The sequence below is a fragment of the Euprymna scolopes genome, chromosome 39 (genome assembly GCF_053919585.1).
Source record: "Euprymna scolopes isolate OS-2025 chromosome 39, ASM5391958v1, whole genome shotgun sequence".
NCBI lineage: Eukaryota > Metazoa > Mollusca > Cephalopoda > Sepiida > Sepiolidae > Euprymna > Euprymna scolopes.
The window spans coordinates 63090680-63109073 of NC_136520.1; the positions used below are offsets into that span (position 1 = coordinate 63090680).

An 18394-nucleotide genomic window follows, 5' to 3' on the forward strand; every position below is an offset into this window, starting at 1 on the left:
AATCATTATTATATATTGCTTACAATGTAAAAAATCGATAGAAAATTGATCCTATAATAAATACACAATCTGCCTGAATGAAAATATCATATTTAAGCTTATTTTACAATCGGGCAACGCCGAGGGCCCTGCTCGGGTATATATTAATAATTTTTAGTGAGTTATCGCTAATAATAAAAAAAACTTTAAACTTTTGACTGGTTGGTTGGTTGTTTTTGTTTTACGGCATATCAACCTTTTTCAGGTTATTTAATGCCGAATCTAGTTATTTTGAAGAACGATTTTTAATGAAGTGTATTTGTTTTTTAAGTCGGATTCTATTTAACCGATAGTTGGGACCCTAACAAGTACTAGCACTCCGGGTCAGTGGACCTGAGAGCAATTGCAATTAAAGGGTGGCTCCACACTCCCCAAATCCCGCAAGGTGGAGCCTCGCCATCGGATATAGTTTAAGGTCATATCCAGGACCTTTAAACTTTTGATTCATTGTAGTTTGTATGGCAAGTCTTCCCAATTTTTCAGTAATATACGTTACATTATGTAATAATCCTTAATAAATTCTACCAGTGAAGTCATTCGTAATGAAAATATGAAGGCTGGTTCATTAAAAATCAATACGAAACCAACGCGAAAAACATTAAAAATATACGTCTAGCTTAAACCACTGTCATTAATTTCCCCACTCTTTATCTCTGCCTAAATCAAAGCGTAGATTCTATGAGCAAAGCTTCTTTCTTAGAAGGGCACGACTGTGGAACTCTCTTCCGTTTGCCTGTTTCCCACCTGACTACAACTTGGATGTCTTCAAGTCCAACATAAACAAATTCCTGATGAACGGCCCCCTTAAGTAAGACACTTTATCAAATCTTCAATACTAATGATTATTACCTATACTATCCCATTGATTACTGTACACGCAATAAACCTTATTCCCGAGTGGCTTCCGGGCCTTGAGTGGCTTCCGGGCCTTGACCTCCATGTAAAAAAAAAAGTGGCAGCATTAATTAAATTTACGCTGTAACTCTAAATCGTCATGACGTTTTCAGCAATTCCGACTTTTACGACTTAGTACTAGAAGAGTGTTCGACCAACTTTTTATTAACACACATAAGATTTGGGTCTTTTCTATATCCATGTCCATAAGAATGTTAAAATATATTCAACTAGCACGCCGTGCGGTGTTTTCCGGCCGTAAATACATTTATATATAATATTTTTATTTAAAAAAAAAAAACATTAAGAAATTTACGTGCTGGGTTTGAACTTACAGACCACATCAGCCAAAAAAAAACAAAAAACAAAAAAACACGGTATCAACTTAACCACAGTAGAATTTTCACGGCCCGTTGTTCTATCATTTTTGCTAAACGACGGCATGGAAAAATGGCTTTACCGATTATAGATAAATTAAAATAACGGTTTTGATTATCGGTAATTATCGGGGGTATTCCGAGACAAAACTTAACTAAGATCACTCCCAGACTTATACATTAAGTTCTGTAAATTTTGAAGAAAATCCGTTCAGCCATTTCGCATTCTATAAGGAACAGACTTGCACACAAAAAGTTGCATTTATATCATTGTAGATAGATATGTTCACTGTATTTTTAGCATTAAATATAAATTGATGTCATATTTTGTGAAGTTAAACGAAGTTTCTCGTCAACAAATTCTTAATTTGGATCGAATTTTAATAAAATCGAATGTCTACGAACTAGATATTTGAAGCCGTTAAAACAGGCAAAAGTTATAGCCCGTTTGCTTAAAACGAGTTCTTTATGCCAAATTACTGGTTAAATGTATGCCCATTTTCGCATTAAATACTAATTTCTATTAATTCCTAATTGTTCTTCTAACGGATACTTTAATACTTAATTCGTTGAATCTTATTATGACAAAGGTTCATACAAAATTTGAACAAGATCGACGCATTAGTTTCCAAAGATAAGTTGAACGGACAGACAAACAGAATGAGAAATATTATATAATCAGGACGCGAGTTTGGTGCAGAATATTTTCTTGGGGCACACTGGCATTGATATATCAAACTTCTGCACGTCAGCAATTACTTTTAATTGCCTACTAGCAGGCCGCCCGAAATTGCCCGGTCGTAAATACGCTAAAATTATATTTTAATTCATGCATATTTTGTATTTATTATTAGTGCCAATTCTCTATTTAACTAGCGTTGGGTGGGGGAGGCTTTCTCGGTCGTAAAATACGCTTAATTATAGTTTAATTCGTTCAGATTTCGTATATTCCTAGATTTATAGAGTCGTGATTTCAAAAGTTAAAAAAAAAAAAAAAGATTTTGTGTGCCATCAACTAGAATCGAAATCGAAAGCAAACCCGTAGCATTCAAAGCTGGTGACGTTACCACTATACCAACGTGACACGCATATGAACTGATTAAAAATTAAAAATAAACTAAGATAACTACAAGATGTAGAACGGTTTTTCACCCAATTTTAACCCATTTTGTGATCCCCTTAAAAACTATTTTAACCGATTAACGATCTGTAAAGAATGATTTAAGGCTCTTAGCGCCGCCCTGCGTCTTTTAGTTTCGGAGGAGATAGAGTTTGAAAATATGGAGCCAGACAGACAGACATGTAGTCTTTTATATATTAGATTATATTGCACCCAAATAATAATAATGGTTTCAAAAGTTTTTAAAAAATATGACGGGTGCCATTAGCGAGAAGCGAAACCAAAACATTCAGCGCTCCAACCTTTTTCGTTACCGTCTAAGCTAACAACAGATGAATAAAAAATAGCTAAAATTAATCGACTATAACATATAAGCGTATATTTGCGCATGCATACAAGAACACGTTAAGTCGACTGATTCCTCAAATCCTCTATTTTTCAACGTTGACCCCTTTTAACGGCTATTCTAGAGACTACAAAATTAATCTAATTCGTTTCAAAGGTCCGAATATATTAAGTTCATAAACTAAAATTGATAGTAGTTTTGGTAGATATAGTTCCGCACACAGACAAGGTCACTTATATATCAGGGAGAAAGAACCCAATGGTTGTGAAAACAAAATCCAAAGCTAGCTAGTTTACGAAGCAACCATTTACACTAACTTCTATCAAAATCCCTAGACATGACGATAACTATTGCTCAAGAAACAAAACCATCGTTACAGGATTCGATAATCTCATGAGATATTATAGTTAGTAACAAGCAGTATGGATTTCATCCTGCAGAGCAAACTGCTGATATACTAAATAGATTGCCTTCACTGAGGTGGTTTACAATTTCAAACGTTGTTATATAGCTTAGTATTAGAAGTGTTTTTTTTATGTAATTTAAATGAAAAAAAATATTTTATCGTCGCAGTCAACATTTGGATTTAGTTTAGACCAACCAGATAGTTTTTTTCTTACCGACGATAAAAAATGTATTAAATTTATTAAAGTTTTATAGCTTAGTAGTCCAAAAGAAAAAGCAGGGGGTATTTACGTCGAAATTTAAATCAAGCGTGACTTTTTTTTTATTACTAATTTAGTTTTTGGTCGCACCGAATTTTAAACATTTAAACTTGTTTTGGAAAACATACCCCTTTTATTTTATTTTGTTCTGTTACTTTTATTTTATTTTATTTCCTTTGCCTAAAAAAAAAAAAAAGATATCTAATTACACGCCGAATCTCGGGTAATACCCAAGAGTGGGATTCTTTTGACGACAAAAAAACTTTTTTTTTCTGGTGTTTAATTTGATCTTACCTCCATGTGTGCATATATTGTCAATTGGAAAGCTTTAGAGGAAGGATTTTTTAAAAATTATAGAATGTTGCCAATAACACAGATCTTTCTGCCTTTGCTGCCAATTGAAATGAATGGATATCCGGGTTTGTATTACTGTACACATAGATTCGAAAAAGTTGTCAAAAAACAAATATATAACAAATAAATGTTATCAAAGGCAAGATAAGTTACTTTTCTACCAAACTGGATATATTTTTCGTGTTTTTATTCAATGTAACATGTTTATTCAGCTCGAAAACCATACAGTGTTTACCGATGTATTGGAAAATTCAAGATGGCGTCTTATTCTCTCTTTAACACGGTAATTGTGGGAAAAGATGTTATAAATAAAAAAACTGGATAAAATACTGTTAAAAACTCGCTCAATATATGTTACCGTGACATAGGTTGACATATATTCGGCGGGTTTTAATAGTATTTTGTATAGTTTTTTATTTATAACACCTTTTTCCAAACTTACGGTGTTAAAGAGGGTGTGGGACGCCATTTTGAATTTTCGAATACATCGGTAAACACTGTATGTTTTTCGAGCTGAATAAATATGTTACATTGAATAAAAACACAAAAAATATATCCAGTTTGGCAGAAAAGTAACTTATCTTACCTTTAATAACATTTATTTGTTATATATTTGTTTTTTGACAACTTTTTCGAATCTGTGTGTACAGTAATACAAACCCGGATCTCCTCCTAACACACTTCTAGGCCTGATCTGAAATGTAAAACTTACATAAGACCCATTGCCACGTTTTTCAATGAATAGTTACATCAATAGTTCTAGAAGACTTTTTTTTTACTTCCGACTCAATCCTCTATCTGTTTAAGATCCAAATACGTCCGAGCACGAAGTATTGTTGACACAGTTTGGGAGGAGCTGTTCGGAGCACCCTTTTCCAGCTTTACAGGGTAGAAAGCCGGTGCGAAATCTAGTGGGTGATGCCTATTTCTCATCTTTACTCTCTCTTTCTCATAAAAAGTACGTTACGACATTATTCTTATGATAGGTGCTCGGCTGACTTTCTATCTATGGTCCCTCCTGTAAAACATTCACAATAAGCACTCCTCTAGCTACCACCACTATCAACAATGTTACTTGCTCTCAATTTGCACCTAAAAATAACCAAACATTCCATGAGCAATGTTTCCTAGAACTGCCAGTCCGCAAATTCCATGAACAAAGTTTCTTTCCGAAAACCGCCCGCCCGTGGAACACTGTTCCGCTTGCCTGCTTCCCGGTTGAATACAATATTGAAGCCTTCAAACACAATGTAAAAATGTTGAGTCGTCGAGATAAATCAAATTCTACCCAATTTACACCATTAAGGATTACTACACTACCACCTTACATTTATTAACTCTTATCCTCGAGTGGGACTCGGGCCTTGATAATTGATGACTCCTAAGTAAAAGAAAGAACAAAATACTACGGAGCTCCTTAAATGATTTCTTTTTTTTTTTCTTCTTTTTTTTTAGAAAACGGAAAGAATGTTTTGTTTGTTGTTTTTCTTTTTCAGGGGTCCTGGATATGACCTAAAACTATATCCGATGGCGAGGCCCCAGCTTGCGGGCTTTGGGGAGTGTGGAGCCATCCTTTAATTACCACTGCTCCCAGGTCCGCTCTGACCCGGAGTGGTAGTACCTGTTAGGGTTTCAACTATGGGTTAAATAGAAACCAATTTGAAAATATATATATATATATATATATATATATATATATATTCTATTAAAACATTTTTCTTCAAAATCACTGGATTCGGCATTAAATAACCTGAAACTGGTTGATATGCCGTAAAACAAAAACAATTAACCAACCGATCTTTTTTCAGAAAATATTTTTCTAGAAATACCAAAATATATATTCTCCATCATTGAGATTTTATGTTGTATTTATTTGCTTCCCCACTGAGCAAATTTGGCACAAGGCCGTTTTTTAATGTGGAGAGAGAAGGGGAGGGGGAAAGGAAAAGGAGACCAGCTCCAGAGAGGTGGGAAATGGGAGCTGGATAGTGATTTGCACACTGGTATGTAGGGTTGCCCCTACATGGACCAGAAGATTGGCGCAAGGGCAATGGTCTTTGATTGCAGCATCTGCCGGAACGGATACTACATTTTTTATTCAAAGGAAAAAATACAATTGGGAAAATGAACAAAAAACTTAGGCACAAGGCCAACTCAAAAAGAAGGCGAGATGGTGAGGTTGGTTGATCCATCTCGTCTCTATTGTAAATTTTAAAAGATTTTTTTCTCGGCCAGCATCTTTTATCATGGTTACCCTTTTTAATTTGTATTTGTGTGTGTGTGTGTGGTGGCAGGGGGGATTCCTACTTAATCCCAATTTTAAAACATTTTTCATTTATATCAAAACATACAAAACACTTTGATCTTGGCCAAAAGGCCATTGGGATTCTATGTATTAATAGTACGTGGACGGTTTCCTAAAAAAAAAATAAATGCGTATTATTGAAGACGGGCAAGTGCAGCCAACTTTGCTCGGGGTTATAAAAATATAATACAAGTTAAAAAGGTGTAAGAATTTTACATTAAAACTTCGTATTTCTACATTCCTGTTTCTTTACTCTTTTCCTCTTTCCTTTTTTTCTCCTTCACTTTTTTTTCACATCCGCCCAGCCCATTCCTCTCCTTTGTTTTAATGTATTAAAAATAACAATTCGAGACATTCACGTCTCTTTTATATAATATACTAGCGGTGATACTTGTTGCCCGGATGTGGTGAGGTGAGTGGGGGGGTTGAATCAAATCAAAACAAAATTGAAAATAAAGAATAAGCGAACGTAATAACCCTGTTAAAATATAACTTTTTTTAAATCGGAAAAACACAAAAAAAAAACGAACGTAGGGCAAAATAAAGAATAAACGAACGAAAAAGAAATGGCATAAATAACGCTGTTTGAATGTTAAAACTTCTTGAAAAATCGGAAAAAAAAAAACAGCGAACGTGATGGAAAAATTAAAAAACGAACGTAAAAATGGCATAAATAACCTCTGTTTCAATATTAAAACATTAAAAATCAGAAAAAAAATATCTGATATCCCGACTCGAACATGCAATCTTAAGATAACGATGCTGCCACTATAACTATGATCACGTGGGTCGGTTTTTTATAATTAAACTAATTCAATAAATAACTTTTTGCGCATGCGTGTTTGGCTAAATTGTCATGAAGGAACGATTTTTTGCTAACCCTCCCTCTAGAAAGGTGTCCAGTTCAGGGTGAAGGAATTAACGTTTTTAGCCAATTTTTCGATATTTGTCGTCCGAAGGGTCGACCTCAAGACGATACCGATTTCTTTTTAAATCCGTCGCCTCTGTATAAAGTATTAAGCAGACATACAAACATACATTCATACATTTAAACAGATTTTTGTCCTTTATATTATAAATAACATTGACAACTGCTAAATAATCGACTGCCTTCTGACAAAATTTGGCTCAGTTGTCTCCCAAAGAACTGATAATTATTATTACTTATCCAGGGCAACGCTGATAAAGAATATAACTTTGTAGGTCTTCAATTTTTTTTATTTTTACTTTTAGCTAGACATACAAACGCACATACACATAAAATTTCCATTTATAAAATAGATAAAAAGCATCACACATATTGTTTCTATTTATTCATTTCTATTCATTCTCACCAGTCCATCCTCCAGCATTGCAAACAGCCTTATTAAATAGTTACAAACTTGTTTTCTTCGAAATAAACTCACCCTACCCCACTTAGAAAACAACAAATATAAAAGTGACTATAAATAGTTCCAAACGAAAAACTGTAATTGAATAGCTTAAGCATGAAAACGAATTATTTTATTTCCACTGCGCTGGATTTTTCGATATTTATGCAGAATACAAACCGCGTTATCGTCGACATATTCCGGACAGATTGTGCAACCCGTTGGAAGGTGTCGGATGAAAACGTAGGTTTTTTTTTACAGAAAAGAATGGACAATGTTTAAAACGTTCTGGTAATTTCACTGAAAAATGTATTTGCGCAGTTTACTGACCGTGCTGAAATAACAACGTTATTATTTAGAAAGCCATTTTAAACATGGAAGGAGGGGGTATATTTTTAAAAAAATTAATAAACAAAGAATACTTTTTATCAATTGTCGGTTGTTGCAATTTCATTGGTTAAACGTTTTGGCAACTTCTAGTGGCTTATTTATACTATTCGGAATATGGTGACAACGCGGTTCGCATTCTGCAGAAACGTGATTTTTTTTTTTTTTACTTATGTTTATAATAAGTTCGTATATAAATGATACTTTAAAAATTTTGTGTCACAACGCAGCTCGTTGAATTACGTGGCGACGGCGCACGCGCATAGCAGACGACTTTTAGATAAATAGTGAAAGAGATTAAAAAAACACCAGTTGTTACATGCAAAGCATGGACAGTACAAACATAATGAATCTTTAAAATCTTTTCTAATTTGAAAAAAAAAAAATAATAAAAATACTTTTAAAAATACTTGAAAACAAAAGCAATTTTGTTTCCAGGTTTCTTTAATAGAAACCTTTAAAACATAAAAAAAAGTTTTTTTGAACTTTTAAAAACATTTCTTTTTTTTTTTTAAGAAATGTTTTAAAGGGGTTCAAAGACTTTTTATATTTGATAAAAAAATTAAGTTTTGCTTCTTCTAACCTTTTCTTGAGAGTTATTATTTTAAAAAAATAAATCATAGGACACTAAATTACGGTAGGTTGTTTTTTTGTTTTCGGTTTCTACATTTTACATTTATTCATTTTCTTTTACGTAGCCTTATTTGCCTGCTGTTCACAAAATGCAAAAAAAATTCCATATATACATATACTTATATCTATATTTCTTTTATTTATTTTTAGCCATGGAAATATAATACACCAGATGTCAAAAGGACGCATTTTACATATGAAAGGTACAGTGAAATATTTGATATCAATAACAGAAGTTGAATTTAAGAAAAAAATATGATGCCAAAAAATATCCAATATCAGTTACAGAAATTGATTGTAAAAATGTTTCATATAAAAAAATATTTGATATCAATGAACAAAATACAAACATATTTGATATCAAGGAACAAAATAAAGTGAAATAAGAAAAATGTTGATATCAATGTATAAAATAATTTCACCAATGACAAGAAATGATATTACACACCATTCCAAATTTATCTCTCTGGCAAAGTCGTGTGATCCCATGGAGCTGTCGAATACACTCAAGCAAAGTTCAAATATGTGGAAATATTAATGTCTCGTCTCCAAACAATTGCGAATATAATGTTTTGTTTCGATACTCTTTGAGGTAAAGCCTGTATTTGAATACAAGTCGTAAATTAACATTTATTTAAAAAAAAAAAAGAAGAAAAGGTGAAAGCGAATGTGTCTGTGTGGATTTATCTGTATATGTCTGAAACAAAAGAGTGTAAAACAGAGGATAATGGAACAATGGCGTATATGACACAGATCGTTAAATGTAACAAACGTGACAGCTACGTCGACTGAAATTAAATGGACACCTATATAAAAAAATCGAATCAAATTGGATTACAAGTAATTAATTTCAAATTTAATTTTGTGACACGTACTTATATATATATATATGCAGTGACTATTATTACGAGTGATATTATAAATACTAACATTGATTTTCTTATAATATATAATTCCGTAAAACTGGCAAATTAAATATCCTAAACTGTTAACAGAAACGGCAATAAAAATGTTGAAAAAATTATTGGAAATTGTCTTTATTCCAACAATAAGGAAAAACGTGAGTACTCTTAGGAAACATGTAAGCATGTTTTCTCCAACAAGATATTTAAACATAACCCAATCCCAAAATTAAGCAAAAATGTAATATGCATTTTATGCGCTTAAAATATGTAAGAAATATTTGTAAGGAAACAAACGTTCATTAATACAAATACTAACAGAACCTGTGGACATTCCACAGGTGTATCTTTCATATGTAATATATAGCTGCTGGACATTCAGTGGACTTTTAGCGTGAATGGAGACCCCACGATATTATTGTAGCCCTTTTGTTAAAACTACAAAAGTATTTATCTAAGTAATCTGATTAATGTAATGCCAGAATATACCCAGTTAGACAGAACAGATACTACCCTTGGATCCTAGCCAGAAGACGAAGGTATATTTTAGTTTAACGTACGATCCAAAAGCGACATCATTTTTTTATTATTATTTAAATATCTTTTTTACATTGCGTCTTCTGTGATCGGGATATCCTATTTATTAAAAATAGGATAAAAGGTGATAACATACTACGAACATTAAATTAGCGTATCTATATAGTAATTTAATATCCGTAGTATATTATTACCTTCTATTGTTCTTTTTAATAAATAAGATCTCCCGATCGAATAATGACACTGGTACCTACTACGTTAACGATACTACGGTATTAATATATAGATTATTATTATTATTATTATTATTATTATTACTACTACTATTATTATTAGAGAGTACCGCAAAAAACACGATCCCATGGTACTCCGGATATATTGGGAGGTGTGTAAGAAGGTTGGGGGTGAAGTGTGCTGGAAAATGGTTTGAGGTGCCTGATGAAGTGAGAACAAGTGAGGACGACAAGGTAGATGTATGGTGGGACAAAAGTGTCATAACGACCAAGCAATTGGAACATAATCGTCCAGATTTGGTCGTCATTGACGAGGTCTCAAAAAAACTGGCAGATTGTAGACTTTTCAGGAATGTGAGAGAGAAAGAGAATGAGAAGTGGAGCAATTATGCTCCATTGACCTTGGAGATAAGGCATATACACGGGGTTAAAACACAAATAATCCCGGTCGTAGTTGGTACACTAGGAGTAGTATAAAGTCGTCTGGAAGGACAATTGAAAAAACTACAAATCCCCGATGTTTTAAGCGGCCTTCAGACCTCTGCTATTGTAGGTACCACCAACATCCTTAGAAAAACACTTGATCTTTAAAGCTCCTGGTTTGAAGCCGGGATTGAGGGAAATTCTCTGGAAATGAATTCCATCCCTTTCCAGAGAGACGTTGATAAACGAAATCAGATGTATTATTTTTTTTTTTTTTGTACCCCAGAAGTTCTCGCACGGGTGATCATTATAGATTTCTCATTGATAACTGGTAATGTTATAAGTCTCCTCAGATCGCCAGCACTTATTGTTATTGAGAATTCTGTGGACGTTTTGGACGCCTATCTAAAAACGCTGTAAATAATTGACCTTTATTTTTCCATATATTGAATCAAGCGGGAATTCTATGTTTAAGAACCACCCATTTAATCCACATAATACCACGGGGATACTTCTCAGCGGAGTACACCGTTGCGTTAGGGGTGAACCGATTAATCGGCAGATAATCAGCAATAGGCCTTATCGGCCACATTTTCCGATTAGTCGGTAATCGGTCGGTTAATCGGTAACCGGCCAATTAAGTACCTCTCTCTCTTTCCTATTAAATTTAAACCATTTAATCAATGCTAAGCGACTGATCAGATTACTTTTGACACATTAGCACAGTAAATGTCAATTTAACTTGATATTTCTCAAGTATATGGATACTATTATGGTTTTTTGCTTTATTAAATGAAATTACTTGCTATGCAAAGTGCAGTTTCCAATTCTGAAATAAATATAATTAAACAGTTAGATAAAAAGAAATGACAAGCGACTACAAATTCTAATCCTTAACAAGTGAAGCCTGCAGGGCCCCCTTGAGGGCACAGTTACTGAGGCATTAAAAAATGACTAATTTCAGCCTTAACCCCCCGCCTCCATTTAGCCCCCAAAATCCTCAGGGGACGTCAAATCCTGGTGAAAATGAACAAACGGTGTAGTTTTAGGCCTTAACATATGTAAATTTAACTTCTGCACTATGCAACAGAAAAAAAAAGAAATGACTAAGTCCATCATTTGCCTCGTTCTATTTAGCCCCAAAAGTCCCCAAGGCCTTAGCATATTTAAATTTGAGTTCAGCACCATGCAAAACTGCTAATAAATAGGCATACACAGAAAATCTTATGGCAAATATGGCAAAATAGCCCCAAAAATGGAGTGTTTTTATTAGCCTTAAAAGAGCCCCTGGTGCACACCCAATAGTTATCGCGAAGTATAGACTAACTAAATTCTATAGAAATTAGTTAGTTACACATTTTCAGAAAGTTTTATAAAAATCCAAGTCATCAATTTTTTAATCAGCACAAAAGTGTTAATTTTAGCCATTTTAACCCGAAAGGCACCCTTTGGGTGGGGGCAACCGAAGTTTTCCCGGAAAATCTGTTCTGTTACTTTTTTACTCATATCATGTTTAATGTTTGTGCAAAATTTCAAAACATTCCAAGATGTAGTTATTGAGAAAAGTGCGGACAAGGGAGAATTTACATGTTCACCCTCCTTTTGTCGGGGGACCAATAAGTATAAACTGAAGTTATTGCCTTCAATGGAGCATGCTTCAGTGGTTACGTCTACTCTGCACCTGCTGCTGCTCTATATTCTCTTCTATTCTTGCTGTCTGCCTCCTCTGCTCTCATAATCGCATCAGCATTTATAGTTGAATACTTTTAAATTGTAATGTAGAAACATTAGTTTTTTCCTGGATATCTTTTCCATTCGCCGAGCGATCCTTTTTTATTTCAGTTGGCATGTTGTATAAAATGGCACTCAAAAGTTGTTGCCCAGCGATTTCTAGCGGTGCATCCGAATATAATCAGGAGCAATTGTTGTTGTTGTCGATTTCTTTTTCTTTTCCTTTGGTGTATTCATAGTTTTTTTTTATCTATTGGTTATAAAGGTGGGTGCAAGATGGTTAGGGGCGAATGAGAGTTTCTCTATTCTCAGGACGCAGTCTGATCTTCGTAGGTTCACATTACCACCTGTGCTAAAGAACCTCTTACTCTCCACGGATGAAGGTTGTGTACTTAAATATCTTGAAGCCAGTTTACGTAGCAGTGGCGAGATTTCATGTATCTTTTCATTTAAATGAAATCGATCATCACCTCTTGTGAGTAGTGCTAAACCTATATAGTGATCAAGTTATTTTGTGCACTTGTGATTAAGGGATTTACTCCTTTTGGAGTTTTGTTTGTGCTTCTTGTATTTTTGTTGTATATTTGCAGTTGCAGTCTCTGGAATAAACTCTGGCTCTACTTGCTCTGGGTTTGGATTTGTTATTGTAGGCTTATTTGAAGTTAGTTCACCAAACAGGTTTGAAAAAGATACAGTTTTAGTTTCACTCCAACCACTGGTCCCCCCCCTCGCCAATCTTTTACGATAAACATCCGTCTAGCTGAAGCCACTGTCAAAAATTTAACCCACTCTCTATCTGTGCTAAATCAAAACGTAGATTCCATGAACAAAGCTTCTTTCGTAGAACAGCACGCCAGTGGAACTCTGTTCCGTCTGCCTGTTTCCCACCTGACTACAACTTGGATGTCTTCAAATCCAACGTAAACAAATTCCTAATGAACCGCCCCCTTAAGTAGACACTTTATGAAATCTCCACACTAACGTACAACGTACTGTACATGCAATAACCCTTATCCCTGAGTGGCTTCCGGGCCTTGATAAGTGGTGACCCCCTTGTAAAAAAAACACAAAAAAACTTTGATATTCTTTACCCTCAGCAGAGCTTGAAGAAGTGAATTCTGGGTTTGCTTTATTATTCTCAGGATAAAGTAGACGTAGAATCCAATTGTTAATGGCGTTTTCCATGTTATTTGTCTTTTTTTTAATTTTAAGATAGAATGAAAATCTTGTAACAGTTGATTCACCCTTTTATATGATGGCCTTACATTATTTGCAAACAAATGTATTGTTATTCTGGAAAATTGACATCAAAATATTTCCAACAGAAACTGGTTGCCGTAATAGTTAATGGTTGTTATTTATAGTTGATTACTTTTTGATGTGTTTAAATTATTTATGCCTGATGTCTAAGTAGTAACTTATCTCAGTACAATATGCATTATCTAAACCATAAAAAGTAAACATATATATATAATGCAACTAGTGTGGATGCTCGGCGTTGCCCGTGTGTTTGAAGGTGTGTTGAGCAAAAAAAATAAAATAAATAAAATAGTAGGCAGGCAGGCTCGAACCCGTACTGCGAAGGAGGACAAGAACATGAAGAAAATACGCGACATCTTTGCTGTTGCGTCCATCGCCAAACCGGAAGTGGCGAAGGTTTAAATTAAGGCTAGTCAATAGAAAGAGTGGATGACTTTCGAAAATATCGGCGAAAAAAGCGACCCCCCCTTCCTGTAGAAAATTGCCAAATTGAGGATGTAGGAATTAATGTCTTTTTCGACATTTGTCGTCCGAAGGGTCGAGCTTAAAAACGACAGCGATCTTGTGAATATCCGTCGCCTCTGTCGAAAGTTTAGGCAGACATACATACATACATACATACATACATACATTTAAACAGACAGGTGAGTTATATTATAGAAGATGGTAGCACGGGTTCAAAAATGAAGAACCAGACTATGACTGAATAATACATTATTTTCGGTTCGCACGTTGTCCCAATTTACCGTACAATTCGTCCATGTGACAACTGAAAGAAGAAGTAATAATTTTCTTTGGCGGTAATTTAAAGTACAAAATAATAATAATTTGAAGCGAAAGGACTGATATTTTCCATATGCTTACCTTTATTGGCCTCAAATTCAGACCAGTCGCAAAACGCTACATATTAGCAGCGCACCACTCCTGTCATTTGAAAATACGGTGTAGACGGTGCGTGCCCCTTTAATGAATTTTCACCAGCAAGCAGAAAAAGGGAGTTAACTTGTCTTCGCTTACAATATAAGTACATTCGTATCAGTATCATTTATGACAACAAAACTTGCTAATTAAATCAGCATTAGAAAACTTGTTAATCGGTAATCGGCTGATTATCAAAGATCAATTAATTAGTAATTGGCCAATTTGTTTATAAGTGCATACCTACGTCGCGTTTTTCAAGTCCAATATAAACAAATTCTTGTTTAACACTTTTTTTTTTTTTAAATAATCAAATCCGGTCCAGTTTCAATCATCGACTCTAGTTTTCAAAGCGTTTCCTTAACCTACTACCTTACATCTTTATTACCCTTTTATCCTCGAATGGCCTTTAGGCCTTGATAAACGGCAGCGCATTAGTACGAAAAAAAATCTGCCAGGACATGTATTCATTTGTTGTAATGCTTATTATGCTATAAATGAGCTGAATAAATATTGCTTCCTAATGTAATAAATAACAAATGACATGTTGAAATATACCTTAGTTCTGGGATTGGGTTATGTGTGAAAAATATTCAATTTTAATTGTTTTTGGTTAGCCGTAATTTGTAATTAACTGAACACGTCTTCTATCGCTCACTTGGGCACCTGTATATTTTTGCTCGTTTCCTTTCGCTGCATGCTGATTCAATCATTTTCTGATATTTGGCAATGTCTCTGTGAACTATGAGAGAAAAAGTTACTCTCTCTTTTTTTTCAGATTTGTAATCTAACTGACACACTGCATGCACAGACCAGAAGCGCATATGCAATTCTCTATCTATATAAAAGCCAAGTACGTCCAAGGATGGAATACTGTTGCCATATCTGGGCAGGAGCTGCTAAAAACAGCCTATCCTTCCTTGACAGAGTACAAAATAGACTTCGTTGCTTAGTGGGGGATGCCCTTTTCTCTACCCTGCAACCTCTCTCCCACAGAAGAGACGTTGCGAGCCTATCCTTGTTTTATCGTTATTTCCATGGCAGGTGCTCGTCTGAACTCCAATCTCTGGTCCCCCCTCGCCAATCTTTCACGAAAAACACCTGTCTAGCTGAATCCACTGTCAAAAGTTTCCCCCACTCTTTATCTGTGCCTAAATCAAAACACGGATTCCATGAACAAAGCTTCTTTCTTAGAACTACACGCCTGTGGAACTCTGTTCCATCTGCCTGCTTCCCACCGGACTACAACTTGGATGTGTTCAAGTCCAACGTTAACAAATTCCTAATGAACCGCCCCCTTAAGTAAACACTTCATCAAATCTCCACACTAACGTAATGTACTTGCAATAACCCTTATCCTTGAGTGGCTTCCGGGCCTTGATAAGTGGTGATCACTGTGTAAAAAAAAAATGTGAATTAGATGGTTAGACTATAAGTATGTCTATTTACACCTATATTTCTTATACGGGTAAAAAAAAAAACATTGCTATGTATGCGAGAACAATGTTGTAACAGATATACCACAGTATAAAATTTTCGGGTGAAATCAACATAGAAGAAATAGTGACAGTAGTTTTGACCCAACGGGTCACTGTATTTCTCTCTATATATATATAGAATGTGATGTACGTGTATATTATGCATTTATATAAATTTTTTAAGCTAATGAAGAATTCGTTAAGAATTTTGGAATAGACATTCTCGGCTACAAGGTGAGTAACATGGGCATGTTTTTATAAAATTTACCATTAAAGCAGGTTTTTCTATAAAACCTCGTCCACACCATTTAAATGATCTGCATCATTTTTTTAACTGCATTTTAAAGGATAATGAATATATATAATTATTTCCTATAATAATTATTAAATACCTACAGATATTAGTGTTTCATCTTTTCGCGGAATCATCAGTACAGGGTGTCGCAATAAACACTGGTCGAAAGATCCGAACCCGGCAACAGAAGCCATCTCTGAAGATATCATTAGCAAGAACCTAATCCATAGGACCAGTCTTTAATCGCGAGAAATACTGTTGAAATTTAAGCATTTAATTTTAAAATGCTTTTTAACATCTGTCAGAGTGATCTAATCATTATATGATCTGCGTATAAGAGTTAAATTGACCGATTTTCATTTCAACTGAAAGTGCCCAACGCTAAGAAACGAGTTTCTTAGAGGGGCTGACATATATATATGTATATATATAATTAATGTATATATATATATAATTAATGTATATATAATTAATGTATATATATATATAATTAATGTATATATATATATAATTAATGTACATATGTATATATATAATTAATGTACATATGTATATATATAATTAATGTACATATGTATATATATAATTAATGTACATATGTATATATATATAATTAATGTACATATGTATATATATATAATTAATGTACATATGTATATATATATAATTAATGTATATATGTATATATATAATTAATGTATATATGTATATATATAATTATATGTATATATATAATTATATGTATATATATATAATTATGTATATATATAATTAATGTATATATATAACTAATGTATATATATAATTAATGTATATATATAATTAATGTATATATATAATTAATGTATATATATAATTAATGTATATATATAATTAATATATATATGTATATATATAATTAATATATATATGTATATATATAATTAATATATATATGTATATATATAATTAATATATATATGTATATATATAATTAATATATATATGTATATATATAATTAATATATATATGTATATATATAATTAATATATATATGTATATATATATAATTAATATATATATGTATATATATATAATTAATATATATATGTATATATATATAATTAATATATATATGTATATATATATAATTAATATATATATGTATATATATATAATTAATATATATATGTATATATATATAATTAATATATATATGTATATATATATAATTAATATATATATGTATATATATATAATTAATATATATATGTATATATATATAATTAATATATATATGTATATATATATAATTAATATATATATGTATATATATATAATTAATATATATATGTATATATATATAATTAATATATATATGTATATATATATAATTAATATATATATGTATATATATAATTAATATATATATGTATATATATAATTAATATATATATGTATATATATATAATTAATATATATATGTATATATATAATTAATATATATATGTATATATATAATTAATATATATATGTATATATATAATTAATATATATATGTATATATATAATTAATATATATATGTATATATATAATTAATATATATATGTATATATATAATTAATATATATATGTATATATATAATTAATATATATATATGTATATATATAATTAATATATATATATGTATATATATAATTAATATATATATATGTATATATATAATTAATATATATATATGTATATATATAATTAATATATATATATGTATATATATAATTAATATATATATATGTATATATATAATTAATATATATATATGTATATATATAATTAATATATATATGTATATATATAATTAATATATATGTATATATATAATTAATATATATGTATATATATAATTAATATATATGTATATATATAATTAATATATATGTATATATATATATAATTTATATGTATATATATAATTTATATGTATATATATAATTTATATGTATATATATATATAATTTATATGTATATATATATATAATTTATATGTATATATATATATAATTTATATGTATATATATATATAATTTATATGTATATATATATATAATTTATATGTATATATATATATAATTTATATATATATAA

At 31.7% G+C, this 18394-nt stretch overlaps 1 protein-coding gene across 1 annotated transcript in view; it reads left to right on the top strand.

Moving 5' to 3' along the window:
* LOC145263812 (uncharacterized) overlaps positions 1 to 18394 on the top strand; it is a 214604-nt gene that overhangs the window by 74658 nt on the left and 121552 nt on the right. The window contains exon 2 of the mRNA XM_080120876.1: positions 8641 to 8693. Within this exon, the coding sequence (XP_079977002.1) occupies positions 8641 to 8693 (53 nt within the window). The remainder of the gene's footprint in view (positions 1 to 8640; positions 8694 to 18394) is intronic.